The sequence below is a fragment of the Pelodiscus sinensis genome, chromosome 27, assembly GCF_052426305.1.
Source record: "Pelodiscus sinensis isolate ZL-2025 chromosome 27, ASM5242630v1, whole genome shotgun sequence".
In the NCBI taxonomy this organism is placed as follows: domain Eukaryota; kingdom Metazoa; phylum Chordata; order Testudines; family Trionychidae; genus Pelodiscus; species Pelodiscus sinensis.
The window spans coordinates 13,514,962-13,530,165 of NC_143078.1; the positions used below are offsets into that span (position 1 = coordinate 13,514,962).

At 43.9% G+C, this 15,204-nt stretch overlaps 1 protein-coding gene across 2 annotated transcripts in view; it reads left to right on the forward strand.

Moving 5' to 3' along the window:
* MAPK14 (mitogen-activated protein kinase 14) overlaps positions 1-15,204 on the forward strand; it is a 58,994-nt gene that overhangs the window by 18,964 nt on the left and 24,826 nt on the right. For both annotated transcript variants that reach the window (XM_075910336.2, XM_075910335.2), the window contains exon 3: positions 6,128-6,186. In XM_075910336.2, coding sequence (XP_075766451.2) covers positions 6,128-6,186 — 59 coding nt within the window. The remainder of the gene's footprint in view (positions 1-6,127; positions 6,187-15,204) is intronic.

Genomic DNA, 15,204 nt, shown 5'->3' on the forward strand with positions numbered 1-15,204 from the left:
TAATAATGTATTATTACAGAGTAGAAGTTGAGTAATCATTGGGATTCAGTATAGGGCAGATTTCAGGAAGCTCAGAATGTGACTTGTTCCATTTTTTTCTCTCTAAATATATCCTTTCCAAAAGCATAATTTTGGCTTCTCAAAACGTGTGCCCTTGAAATCATCTTAAAGTTAACTTGGCCAAATTCTGCTGTTAGGTACATCTTTGTAAGTGGGAGAACTAAATTCCACCTTTAGTTACACATGTACAATTAAACTTCATTGGAAATACAAGGGTGTGAATGTAGACAGAACACAGCAAAGAGAAATTGAACTAAAAATGCAGGAATGCTTAGCTACTTATAGCTGAAGAACTTTTTATTTGTTTTAATTTCTCTTTGTGAGATTTAAAGCAGCTTGAATTTACTTTCTAGTAAATTCAAGCTGGAGCCAGTCTCCAAAAACAGCTCAGTTTTATACCCTCACTTGTACCTTTCCTGCCTTTGCAAACCTCCATCCTCATCTTCGTTTTACTGATACAAAACATCCTCATTCCCATAAATGCAGAGCAAAGAAATACACTTGCATTAGTTCCTGGAAACAATATCTATTTACCTGGTCATAAAACTAAGAGCTCTCAGATACACTGAGGGTTAATTCATTTATCGGGATTTTGTAAGGTTACTCTGATTTTTGCCAGCTGGCTTATACTTCCCTCTCAATAGGTAGACTTTTTAAAAAGTTTTATACCCTCACTTGTACCTTTCCTGCCTTTGCAAACTCTTTGCTGAGTTCTGTCTACATTCACACCCCTGTAATTCCAATGAAGTTTAATTGTACATGTGTAACTAACACCTGGTCGTAACTTGAGTTGGTCGTAAGTCAGAAATACCCTTAAAACGCGCTGCTTGAAAAACTTGAGTACTTGGTTCTCAACTCGAAAATATTATAATGGGGTTAATGGGAGGTTGGTCGTAAGTACGGATGGTCATAAGTTGGTGTGTTCGTAAGTCGGAGAGTGGCTGTATACTCAAATCAGGGGAACAAGATAATTTCCATCCCAAAACACTGAGAGAACAAGTACAGTTACAAACATTTTAATAAGTTTGATACCATATTACTGGAAAACAGTAAATGCATAGTATTTATCTTTAAGAATGTTGATAGGGTAGAAAGATGCACACAACTATAGATCAGTTAGTCTGATCTCAATACTATGCAAATCTTTAGAATAAATTTGGAAGAAAAGAATATCTTGCCAGACTAAATTGGTATCTTTCTTTGATAACTTATTCTTGAAACCAGGGATATGCAGTAGATCTAATCATAGACTCAAGAATCATAGTGTTGGAAGAGACCTCAGGAGGTCATAGAGTCCAACCCCCTGATAAAAGCAGAACCAATCTCAACTAAATCATCCCAGCCAGCGTTTTGCCAAGCCAGGACTAAAAAACTTCTAGGGATGGAGATTCCATCACCTCCCTAGGTAATCCATTCCAGTGCTTCACCACCCTCCTAGGGAAATAGTTTTTCCAAATATCCAACATAGACCTCCCCCATTGCAACTTGAGACCATTGTTCCTCATTCTGTCATCTGTCACTACTGAGAACAGCCTCTTTCCATCCTCTTTGGAATCCCCCTTGAGGTAGTTAACGGCTCCTATTAAATCCCCCCTCACTCATCTCTTCTGTAAATAAGCTCGGATCCCTCAGCCTCGCCTAGTATCAATTTTGTTGCTATCCATTAGACTTTCTCTAATGTGTCCACATTCTTTCAGTAATTCTTTCAGAATCCACTTTGCAAGCAGTAAAAGTAGTAACAACGTCCCCCCCCCCCCCCCCAGCTGTGTATGTGTTGGGTAAGGAGAGGAGAAGGAAGGACAGTGTGTGTTTATGAGAATGACACACACACACACAGTGTGAGTGTGACAGATTTGTGTTGCCAAGCTCCCTCCATCTCCTTCTCTCTGTGTGGAGACAGAGTACAGGAGTGGGGGGAGGGGAGACACCCTGACATCAGCACCCCACACCCCCTTCTCTCTCCCACACCATGCACAGTGAGCAGGAGGCTCCCTAGGGGCTGCTCCAAGGCAGAGGGCAGGAGCAGCAGGACAGTGGGTTGAGGGGCAACTGAAGTGCCAGCACTTGACAGCTTCCCAGCCAAACCAGTCAGGATCGCCTGTCAGAGGCTCCAAAGTTGGTGAGCTCCTGCGCAACTGATCGAAGTCTTTTAGAACAGTTCCCTTGCGGCCTGCGTAGGCATGATGTCTGGCCCACATGCCTTTGGTGTCGTGATGTTGCTCATGCACACTCCTCTCCCCTTCCCTAGTTCCTTCTGTACCGTTCCCAGCCAGAGATGGAACCCTGCAGTGTTCCTAAAGAAAACTTCTCTTTGTCAAGGTTTTAGCTAGATAAGTAGTTGTTTTTCCTGGTTACTTAGATAGTAATCCTAGAGCACTTTTCCCTTTTTAAACTTAATTTTTTCCAATTATGGTAAAACAGGAGGAGACGGTGACCATATTTACCACCTCAGACAAATGGGCAGACAATATGTTTAGGATAATACCATCCCCTTTACCTGTCTATCCTCTAACCAGCCTCCTACCCCATCACTCTTCAGGGACCTCTCTCACAAGTTGCTTCACCAGGAGAGCCAGCACCTCCACCAGTTTGAAGCTATAGAACCTGTTCCAACCCAATACATAGGAAAGAGGTTCTATTCTCATTTCTCACAGAGAAGAAAAGTGGAGGATGGCATCAAATCCTTGATCTTAGAGCTCTTAACTAGTACATTAACAAAGGTGACCCTCACCCTATTATTCCAGTGGTGAAACAAGGGGGCTAGTTTTCATCTCTCAACTTATAAGCAAAGGGCTGGGCCAGTCAGGGAAGAGACTCCGTCCTCTACCCCTCCTCCCCCCAGTGCTGCTCCCCGGAGGCTGCGAGTCCCAGCGCTGCTGTCCTGCCGGTGAGTGCGCTGGGAGCACAGGGATGTGGTGACAGAAGGGGAGAGGGTGAAGAAGGATGCCGGGGGGCAGGATGGGAGGGGGCAGAGGTTGCACTTAGGCACATGGGGCAATGCAGGGGATCAGGCTGGTGGGAATCATGGGGCCGAGGGGAGCGAGGCTGGAGCAGAGGGAAGATGTTGGGGGAGGGATGGGATACAATTTTACTCTGCAGAAGCTGCACTTTCCTTTACTCCCCCCTTCTTTGCCTCTTTTCCCCAATTAGCTATTTGGCTACATTCTCATCCTCTCACCTTTTCTGCGTTATTCCCCCAACCTCTCCTGCTCCCAAAATCCCTCTCATACCCCCACCCCACACTCTCTCCTGCTGCTAAACTCCCTTCCAAACCCTGCACCCCACCTTCCACCCAGATCCTGCATCCCTATCCCACTCGCTGGCAGCTCTGTCCTCACAGTGAGCGCCTCATTTTTGTTCCTACCCCAGAGCCTAAGGGAGTCCACAAAATCCACTAACTCTGGAACTCCAGAAAAGTAAATCTGGCCTATGGGAAACCATGAACCTCAATTCTGAGAACTAGTTGGATAGTCAATAAACCTCATGAATTCTTATTGGTTATTTGACTATTCTATAGTACTTGGGGGCAGGCTGGCAGCCAGTGCATTCTGGCCTCATTCCCGAGGAGACCCCTGCCACTTGCGCTACTCTCTCTGTATCAGAGGCAGCAACGTGGGGTGCCAGGCAGTAGTTGGTCCTCAAGGGGAGCCAGTTTAAAAACCGGCTCTCCTCATGGACCGGCTTGCTGCCTGTTGCCCCATGCTACTGTCTCTAATACAGACCCAGTCCAGGCGGAGGTCTGAGCTCCCAGATCTGGTGCCGGCCAGAACTGAGCCACGTTTTCTGCCCACCTGGTTCCTAATACACTTTAAATGCAGAGACACAGCAGGATAGATCCTGGACCAGTTGCAAGCCAGGACTGAGCTGGGCTGCTGACCAGCCTGCTAAAATATTTACTGGTGGGGGGAGAAAATGGGGAAATGTGTGTAGTCTATAGCATTGTCTTATAAGCTTTTGCCTATTAGTTAATAGGCTAATTGACTACGCTATTACATCCCTATTAGGGCAAAGAACTTCTGTATTAAAATCCTTGTATAGGCCATAGAGTAGAATGAACACTGGACTTGAAGAATGTTTTACAGACTCTGACTTGGATTATTTTATTTAAAAAAAAAACCTAACGACATCCTGTTGTACACACTTTAAATATAGTTAAAAATACAAAATTACTACCATTCTTTATATGCAGATAGCAAATAACATAAATAATCAGGCATTATAATAAAACATCATGGAGTGACACAGCCAATAATTAACAAATAGTTAACAAAGATAAGTCCATACCTGTATGTGTTTTAGTTATGCCACATTTGATATCTAGTTTTTCAACAATACCATCTTGGTGTCTGGCATCTTAAATGTGTTTTGGATCAAAATAATATTAGAATTATTTCCACCAATAACTTAATTTAGGAGGAAAGTATCGGTACTTCTCAATTCAATTTATTTTGATTTTTAAAACAACACTTACGTGTTTTCTCAATTATGCGGTCTTCAAAAGCATTTTGTTTTGTAATTAGACTTTGTTATCTGCTGTTTTCTTTTCCTCCTCCCTAACAGATTGTCCAGTATTTCAGGTAGCATTTTAAACTTGCACAACACTTTCAAAAGATGACCCAGGGAGCTTAAATTCATAACTTTGCTAGACACCAAAAATCGTGGACTGAATAGAGACATGGGATTTATGGGTTACTATAAAAATCTGTAACCCATTAACAAACCTCTACCCCATTTGCTGCTTTCCCTTTTCCTCCCTGTGACATGGAGGGGTTTTTAATTGTCAGTTTCACCTTGAATAGTCCCTTGCCATATGTGTCAGTTTCTTATGCTACCCGTTCCACTTTGTATTTAGCAGTGACAATTTGAGTATCTTTCCTAAACCTGAAGAAGAGCTCTGTGTAAGCGTGAAAAATTCTCTCTCCCCAGTAACAGGTATTATCACACCCACCTTGTCTCGTAGTATCCTGGGACCAATGTGACTACACCAACACTGAATATAGCTGAGATGAAAGTCACTTTAATTTAAATTTGACTGGTAGGGTCGTATTGCAACCCCCTTTCCTACCTCCATGCTTAACTTCATGGATCCTTTTGAATGACTTTGATATAGAGAGCTTGTCTACACTGCCACTCACAGTGATGAAACTTTCTTTGCTCAGGGGTATAAAGAAACACCCCTCCCCCAACTGATTCAAGTTCTAGCACAGTAAAGCGGCAGTGTAGACAGTACTACAGCACTGGGCCTACGTCTAGACTGCAAGCCTCTTTCAAAAGGCTTTTCGAAAGATATTTTTGAAAAAGCCTCTTTTGAAAAAGAGCATCTAGACTACATCCGGTACTTTTGAAAAAGCACAGTTTGCATTACATAGCGCCTTTTTTCGAAAGAACACTTTCAAAAAAAGACGTTCTTCCTCGTAAAACGAGGTTTTCCACGGTCGAAAAAACTGCCACGTTCTTTTGATTTACTTTTGAAAGAATGTGGCAGCAGTCTAGACGCAGAGGAAATTTTTTCGAAAAAAGGCCCCCTTTTTCAAAAAAAAACCCCTGTAGCCTAGACACACCCTGGGAGCCATTCCCCTTGTGGAGGTGATTTTATTATAGCTCTGAGACAGTTCTCCCTAGTGCTGAAGCTTACAACTACACAGCCAAGTTAAAGCAGTGCCATAGCTACTTTGGCCACTTTCTTACCAGTATGCTGTACTGGCCCGTACTGGCTTACTTTCACCTCTGAATTTAGCAGTTGTGTTAAGCAACAGTATTAATTTGCCTTACTTGATTTTTTTTTAACCTTCCCTACTTGATTCTTTGAATGGTTGGTTGTAGTAAAAATGGTAACCTTATGTATTACAACTTCAGAATTTTTTTCCCCACAAGAACATAACCTGTATTCAGGATCATGAAAACTAATTTCTTCCCTCCTCCCCTGACCTGTTGGTGTGTTTTGAAGAAAAAAGTTAATTGGAATGAATCTTTTCTACTCCAGTTCAGGAACTAAAAACACTTACAAATATATTATCAAATATATTTACCAGTTTTCTCATTTTTTGCCTTTTTTTTTTCTTTGTAGGTGATTGGTCTGTTGGATGTGTTCACACCTGCTAAGTCACTGGAAGAATTCAATGATGTGTAGGTAACAGCTTTGAAAACTGAAACCCAACCATATGATTATTGAAACATAGGCTAGAATGAACCTTTAGAAATCTAATTCAGCCACTTGTCTATTGCTAAACCATCCCTGACAGGTTTTTGTCCAACCTGTTTCTAAGAACTTCCAATTATTGGGACTCCACAGTCTCCCTTGGAAGTATATTCCAGAGGTTGATTGTCCTTATAGTTAGCAAGCTTTTCCTAATATCTAACCGAAAACTCCCTTGCTTTTTAAAAGGAAGCTTTCCTTGCAGGGAGAGAGAGTGGGAGAGGAAGTGGAGTGAGAGGAGACCAGAGCAGATAGGAAGAGAACAAGAAACTAAGAAAGGTAACGGCAACATTGCCAGAGACAGCAAAGGGGAGGGGAGGAGCTCCAAACCCGGGTTTCAGGCACTCCTTTTCCAGGCAGCCTGAGAACCCAGCTGGGAGCTGGAGAGAACTGTTTTCACAGCCCAGGCTGATCCCAGGGCACTTGCCCCAATGCCCTTTGTAGCTGAGGGACCAGAGCTCAAATGCTGCCAAGGGCTAAGTGCAGTATTGAAACTGCCAGATTAAGGGCTGAGCAGGGTACTGGGACACAAGAGTGGGGTTATCCAGCCACATACCACTGAGTATCTTTGGTATGTGGCTAGAATTTGGAAGGTTTATGAGTTACACATTGTTTTAGAATCAAAGGCCTTTTCTATCTTTAATCTCTTGTTAGTTCTCATCCTTCCTCCTGCCAGTGTAGGATTTTTTTCCTTTTGGTAGAACCTTGTCTAGTTTAGTTTTAAATCTCTGAAGCGATGGGACTTCTGCTATATCCCATGTAAGATTATTTCAATGCCTTAATGATGATTCTTGTCCAGAAACTCACCTTTCTAATTATATCTCCTTGCTCTGCCATAAACAACTCGTTCCCTATTTTATATTAACACCCTCAAGTATTAGTAGATATCCTTTGTGTTCCTTGTATCACTGTTTACTGCCGAGCCAACCCATACATATTCAGACTGGGATGTTCAAAGGCACCCAGTTTCCTTTAGTGCCTTTTGAAAATCCCCAATTTAGCCCCATTAGTCTTATCTAATGACGTAGAATAATCTCCCTTTCTAACTGACAAAAAAGCAGGAAAGAGGCAGTGCATTCATGAGTTCTTTTAAGCCACAATATATATGGTGCTCTGTGCTACTCAGGCAATGCAGTCAGTATGAGGCTTGGTGGGTATGAGTACTTTGGAAAAGATTGACTGGGTTGGGAAATTCGCATTTACCTTATTTGGAATGAGGCCATTCATACATTTTTGAAAGGACTGATCCAGTAGATAATTTGTGGTTTATGTTGGATTAAAGCTGAAGCCAATTAACTTTGAGAAACAGTGAGTCTACGCCTATAGCTTGAAATTAACCTGGAAAGGAAATACAAAAGCAGTCTTTTTTGGTTACATTAGTGACTCCAAAACTGTTATAGTTTATCACTAAATTCCAGCCCCTACTGGAACAGGTTAATATTTCGGTACTTGTGATGTGCCTGGGAATGGCTTGTAACAGGATACAGCTGTGAGCTGTTGCAAGGCATTGTTGTGAGCTGTATAAATACAGTCTTAGATCCTAACAGCTGTAGGGTGATACAAAGGGGAAGTGGATAAATGGATATCTAGACCCGTAAGTTGTTCTTGGATTCCTCACAAGTGTGACTTTGCAGCATAAAGGATAAGACAGCAAATGCTCTGTTAATTAGGCCAACCATATATCCCGGATTTTCCGGGATAGTCCTAAATCGGAATCTCCTGTCCCAATGTCCCCATAAAGCTGTGAAATGTCCCTGAAAGCCCAGGGCTGAGGGCCTCCAGCTGGAGCCCCTGGTGTGGCCAGAAGTGTCTGACCTGGCTCTTCCCCCGTGGCCTCCGGGCAGGGTGGACCTGGCAGTGGCTCCAGCCCAGGCCTGGACCCCTGCTAAGGCGCGGTGTCAAAGGGCATGGGAGCTCAAGTGGGGCAGCCAAGCCAGGCAACAGCAGCATGGGAGTGGCCAAGGCCAGCGGTGCCTTGAATGTGCTGCACTTCCTGCATCGACTGCTGAGTGGGTGAGCGGTGCGGGGTGGAGTAGGGGAAGGGGCTCAGCCTGGCAGGCTACATGGTGGGATGGTCACTGCGCTGCATTTCAGCGTGGCTGAGGGGCTGGAAGAACAACCGCCGGTCCTGTCCCTGGTGGAGCAGGGGACAGATCGTCTTCACGGCCTGGCTTGACACAGCTAACACCAAACTGCAGGTTATTTTCATATTTAAGCAACAAATGTTTTAGACCCTTTGCAGCATGAGCTTTTAGCACTGACCTGTAATACAGAGTAGAGGAAAGATCGGGGGGCTGTATGGACCAGAGCTCATACTAAAATGTGTGACCTGTACACCCTCGGGGAGAAGCTATGACTGCAGCAGCTGTACGACCTGTGGCACCGCTGGCTCAAGGACCCTTGCTGAGTCCACAAGCCCATCCTGCCCCCGCCGAAACTTGGGCTAATGCCACAAGGCGACGTAGGTGGGTGCCTTCCCCCTGGCCCTGAGCGCTCCTGAGTGACAGGAGCTCAGCATCCACCCCAGCTCCGCATTGCTCAGTCCCTCCTGCCCAATGCCACCAGACACACTTTGCCTCTGTCCACACCCTGCTCTTGCCCACAGTCCCACACCCAGTTCCCCCTACAACCTGTTGTGCCACCAGAGCCTACTCCTATATCCTGCCCCTATGTACAACACTATCACACACATCTTGCCCATAGTGCCCTTTATTTCTGGTCGTGTGTCCATCTTGACCCCAGAAGTACTCCCCCTAGGGGTGGGACTTCCTGTGGCAGGTGGGTGGGGCCTAAGAGAGCAGGGGGCATGACTAACGTTTGACTGATGGTAGGGCCCTTACATCATGTGTCCTCATTTTTGGTTCAGGAAATATGGTCACCATAGTGTTAATGCAAGTCTGTGGCACTACTCTAACAGTTGTAAGAGCACTTCATATTAGTCATCCACGTCTGCCTTATCGCTAGGTCTCTGGGGACGGAGACCTCTTTGCTGGCTTGCAGAGAGTAGCATTTGACAAATGGGGTATTTGTATTTTCTTCAAAGGCATATCTTAAAATAAATCCCTCTCCGGTTGAGTCTGAACTCTACTCTGGTAATGGATTTTACCTAGGGGAATCCTGAAAGACAGTACAGTACTTGGTTCACTTATTCCAATCCTGCTAAACAGGCCAGGATCTCTTGTTTCCCGTGATTACTATGCACTAGCTAAACAGAACCACAATCACTATGTTGTTTTTAAATGACTACTTGTTTGTATTGCTCTTTTGGTTTAATAATACTAAGCCTAATAGTTCAGTTTAATAAAATAGAATTTGATTGTTGTGCCTTTCTCATTTATCTTGTATTACCATTTTAGTTTTCCTGCCTCCATTTTGTTGTTCTTTGTTTCCCGGAAAAGTTTTTACGTTAAAAGTATTTGCGCAAGAAAGCTCCGATGGCCATTTTAGCCATCGGGCTTTCTTGCGCAAGAAATTAACTTGGCTGTCTACACTGGCCCTCTGGCACAAGAATACTTGCGCAAGACAGCTTATCCCTGAGCGGGAGCGTCAAAGTATTTGCGCAAGAACCACTGATTTTCTACAGTACAAAGTCTGTGTTCTTGCACAAATACTCGCGGCCAGTGTAGACAGGCAGCAAGATCTTGCCAGTCTAGACACAGCCAGAGTGTTTCCAAAGACACTCGCAGTAGTTGCAGCATATCTACATTAATGGGGCATTATGATTTTCCCCTGTGTCTGATTGTCTTTATAAATGGTCCATCTTACATGGAAACACACAATATGATAGACATGACCAGAAATATATTCAGGTCGCTTGGACTCATTATCAGTGAGCAAAAGTCCATGTTTCAGGCTCCACAGACTTTGGACTTTATAGACGCATGGCTGGAGTACACTACTGCCTGTGCCTGTTTACCGATGCAAAGATTCCAGTCTATACAGGACCTTGTCATGACCGTTACCATGACCCCACCATACCATTATTTACCTATGTCCAGCTTATGGGCCGCATGGCAGCAACAACCTACGCCATGTACCATGCACAGCTGCACCTTCGTTGTCTTCATCATCATTGGCTGGCATCAGTATGCGTCCCTTCCTAGTGCTGTATTCACGAACAAGTCTCTTCCACCCAATGTGGTTGCTTCCCTCAAGTGGTGGACCAACCCAGACTATCTTCTGGTGGAGGGTTCCATTCCACCGTGATCAGCCATCAGTGCAAATCACTACAGATGCCTCCTCACTTGAATGGGGTTGATGATGCAACTGCAAAACAATTCTCCGTATCAATCTCTTGGAATTACGAGCGGTGGTCAACACTTGCAAGTACTTCCATGCACACATTTACAAGCGCACTGTCGGAATACTTACTGACAACATGGCAACAATGTACTATATCAGTCTGCAGCGGGGAGCCTGATCTTGATTCCACTGTGCCGAAGTGATTTGGTTATTGAACTGGTGCATCTGCAACAACTTAACTGTAATTGCATCGTACCTACCCAGCATCAACAATACTACAGCAGATGCTCCGAGCAGGCACTTTGCCATAGACCACGAGTGGGAAATTCATCACCAAGTGCTCCAGTCCATTTTCTGTTGATGAGGATTTCCCCATGTAGACCTATTTGCTTCCTGTGACAATGTCAGATGCCTGCAGTATTGTTCCAGAGTGGGTGTGAAACATGGATCGTTGGGAAATACCTTCCCAATCAAGTGGCGTGGCCTGCTATTTTATGCATATTTGCCAATCCCTCTCATTCTGAAAATCCTCAAGGTGGTCAGCAGGGATGGGACTCTAATAATCCTCATTGTCCCCTCCTGGTCCAGTCAGACATGGTTTCCTTATTTCTCTAGACTGTTTCTCCAGCCTCTCCCCCCCCCCCAATACCCTCTGAACTGCCACAATCTGTTGACCCAGAATGGGGGAATACTACTGCCCCCACAACTTCAGATCCTGCACCTGACGGCTTGGCTGGTTCCAAGAATCCAAAACACTCTGTTCAGATTGAGTAAAAGAAGTCCTAATGCATAGTAGATGGCAGATCATAACACACACTACTTACCTCTAAAAATGGCACAGGTTTGTGACATGGTGTACCCAGAACAAATTTGACCCATATGCAATGCCACTACACTTAATTTTAGACTACATTCTTGACCTAAAGCACTGTGGGTTATCTGTGGCTTCCCTCAGAGTTCATCTTGCTGCCATTACTGCCTTCTACCCTAGGATTGACAGTTATTTCATTTTTGCACACTGTACCATGAGAAGATTCATCAGGGGTTTACACAATGTTAACCCATCACATAAGCCCCCGCTGTCATCATGGAACCTCAAGATAGTGCTGGACACTCTCACCCAATTTGAGCCATTGGCAACATGCCCACTTTCTCTGATGACCATGAAAGTTGTCATCTTACTGACTAAAACATCTGCCCATAGGGTGAGTGAACTTGCAGCCCTTATGGTGATGCTACCCTACAGTACCTTCATTAGAGACCGTGTAATATTGCACCCTCATCTTTCCTTTATGCCAAAGGTGTGCTCCAACTTTCTTGTCAACGAAGTGATAGTTTTCCCTTTCTTCTATCTCAAGCTCATTCATCTCAACAGGATGCTCACCTGCATACCTTAGATGCTCTTTTTATATGGCTAGAACCTGGTCCTTCCATACATCACAGTGCCCATTTGGTTTGATAGCAGAACGCTCCAAGGGGGCACTTATTTCATCACAACGCATATCAAGAATTTTTATATCCTGCATCACTCAATGCTAATCCATACAAAACAAGTCACTTCCTGTTCTCCCAAGAGCATGCTCCACATGGGCAGTGTCAACATCACAGCCTTCCTCCAGGGTATTCCCCTCTGGGACATTTGCCTTGCTGCTACATGGTCTTCAAACCATACCTTGATGAATATTATCATGCTTCAGCATCTTGACAGCAGTACTTAAGTAACTGCTGTAGTATTCTCAACCGCTAATAAAACGGTGACTCCAAAACCTGCCTACCTTTTTTTTCCTATCACTGCTACAAAGTCACCTACAGTGGAGCACCCATGGGGACATCACTCAAAGAAGAAAGGGAAGTTACTCACCTTGTGCAGTAACAACAGTTCTTCAAGATGTTTGTCCCTGCGGGTGCTCCACTACCCACTCTCTTCCCCTTTTTCGGAGTTTCTGTTCCTCTCCCGTTTTTCAGATACGTGAGCCTATATGAGGAACTGAAGAGGACTGGCTGGGCTGCAGGCGCAAAGTGCAGGGCGCAAATGGCATGAGGCATCTAGTGTGTGTTCACTACCCAGCTGGCCACTGCTAGGAAAAACTCCCAACACCGACAGCGCAGCACTCACATCTCAGAGAACTGTCATTACTGCACAAGATGAGGGTAATGTCCCTTTCCGGGTTGCCCTTCAATTAAAAAAAGTAATCTTGGGCACAAAAATGTTGGAGACAACTGCTCTAAGTATAGCTAGAAACACAGACAGATCATGCTTAGCTCCTGAAATCATTCTGCAGCTGCTTTTGGTCCAGATTCTTCAAAGCCTCAGGGAATTCAGCCCATGTCTACACTGAAAATCTCTATTAATATAACTTTGTCACTTGGGGGGTGAGTGAAAAGTCCACATTCCTGACCGCTGTAGTTATACTGATCTAGCGCCCCACATACACAACACTACATCGATGGGAGAGCTTTTGCCACTGGCCATAGCTACTGCCTCTTGAGGTGGATTAACCATGTCAGTGGGAGAGGCTGTCGCATCAGCATAGGAGCACTTTCACTCAAGTGTTACGGCAGTATATCTGCACAAGTCCTGATGTAAAAATGTTGGTGTTGATGGATCATATCCCCACATCAGTGATACATGAATACCTGTTTATCTCCTATCACATTCTTTGTTCCATCATATTGGCACTGCTGCAATTCATGTGAGAAGATATGAACGTATCTTCTCTCTGTCTCACTCTTTTGATCTGTAGAAGATGGTAGTAGTTTAATCACCTTTTTATAAAACAATGTGATTGAAATGGATGAAAAGCAATAAGTACTAGGTGTAACTAGTGATATTGGAAGCTGTGTTTGTCAGTGTCCGAGGACCTGAAGCATTGACACAACACTCCTTGCTCTCCACATGAAATGAAGAGGATGATTATGGTTTGCTTCTTTGTTTCACAAAAGCGGTGAGGAGTCCTGTGGCACCTTATAGACTAACCAAAGTGTTGGCGCATAAGCTTTCGTGGGCAAAGACCCACTTCGTCAGATGCATGTGTGACATGCATCTGACGAAGTGGGTCTTTGCCCACGAAAGCTTATGCGCCAACACTTCAGTTAGTCTATAAGGTGCCACAGGACTTCTTGCCGCTTTTGCAGATTCAGACTAACACAGCTACCACTCTGATTCTTTGTTTCGGTTTTTGTTTCCAAGAAGATGGATGGTGACAGGATGCCTAACATAGAGAATGCTAGTGTAAATGGGGTAGTTTTAGAAGTTAAAATAAAAGAACAAATTAAAAATTACTTAGAAAAGTTAGATGCCTGCAAGTTACCAGGGCCTAGTTAAATACATCCTAGAATACTCAAGGAGCTGATAGAGGAGGTATCTGAGACTTTAGCTGTCATCTCTGAAAAATCATGTAAGTCAGGAGAAATTCCAGAAGACTGGAAAAAGGGAAATATAGTGCCCATCTATAAAAAGGGAAATAAGAACAACCCAGGAAACTACAGACCAGTTAGTTGAATTTCTGTGCCAGGAAAGATAATAGACCAAATAATGGAGGAAATCATCTGCAAACACTTGGAAGGTAGTAAGGTGATAGGGAACAGCCAATATTGATTTGTAAAGAACAAATCATGTCAAACCAATCTGATAGCTTTCTTTGATAGCATAACGAGTCTTGTGGATAAGGGAGAAGCGGTGAATGTGCTATACCTAGACTTTAGTAAGGCATTTGACACAGTCTTGCATGACCTTCTATAAGGTGGATGCATAATTGGCTGGACAACCATTCCTGGAGAGTAGTTATTAATGGTTCACAGTCCTGCTAGAAGGGCACCACAAATGGGGTTCTGCAGGGGTCTGTTTTGGGACCAGTGCTGTTCGATATCTTCATCAGTGGTCTAGATGATGGCATGGAACGTACGATAATTAAGTTTGCAGTTGATCCCAAGCTGGGAGGGGCTGCAAGTGCTTTGGAGGGTAGGGTCATAATTCAAAATGATCTGGACAAACTAGAGAAATAGTCTGAGGTAAACGGGATGAAGTTTAATAAGGACAAATGCAAAGCACTCCACTTAGGAAGGAACAGTCAGTTTCTCATATACAGAATGGGAAGTGATTGTGTAGGAAGGAGTACTGCTGAAAGGGATATAGGTATCATAGTGGATGACAAGTTAAACATGAGTCAACAGTGTGACACTGTTGCAAAAATAAAAAAGCAAATGTGATTCTGAGATTCATTAACAGGAGTGTTGTGAGCAAGAAATGAGAAGTCATTCTTCCTCTCTACTCAGTGCTGATTAAGCCTCAGTTGGAATATTGTGTCCAGTTCTGGGCACCACATTTGAAGAAAGATGTGGAAAAATTGGAGAAGGTCCAGAGAAGAGCAACAAAAATGATTAAAGATCTAGAAGACATGACCTATGAGGGAAGACGGAAAGAATTGGGCTTGTTTAGTTTATAAAAAAGACTAAGGGGGACATGACAGCAGTTTTCAAGTATCTAAAAGGGCATTACAAAGAGGAGGGAGACAATTGTTCTGCTTGGCCTCTGAGGATAGGACAAGAAGCAATGGGCTTAAATTGCAACAAGGGAGGTTTAGGTTGGACATTAGGAAAAGCTTCCTAACTGTCAGGGTGGTTAAGCACTGGAATAAATTCCTAAGGGGGTTATGGAATCTTCATCACTGGAGATATTTAAGAGGAGGTTAGACAGACACCTTTCA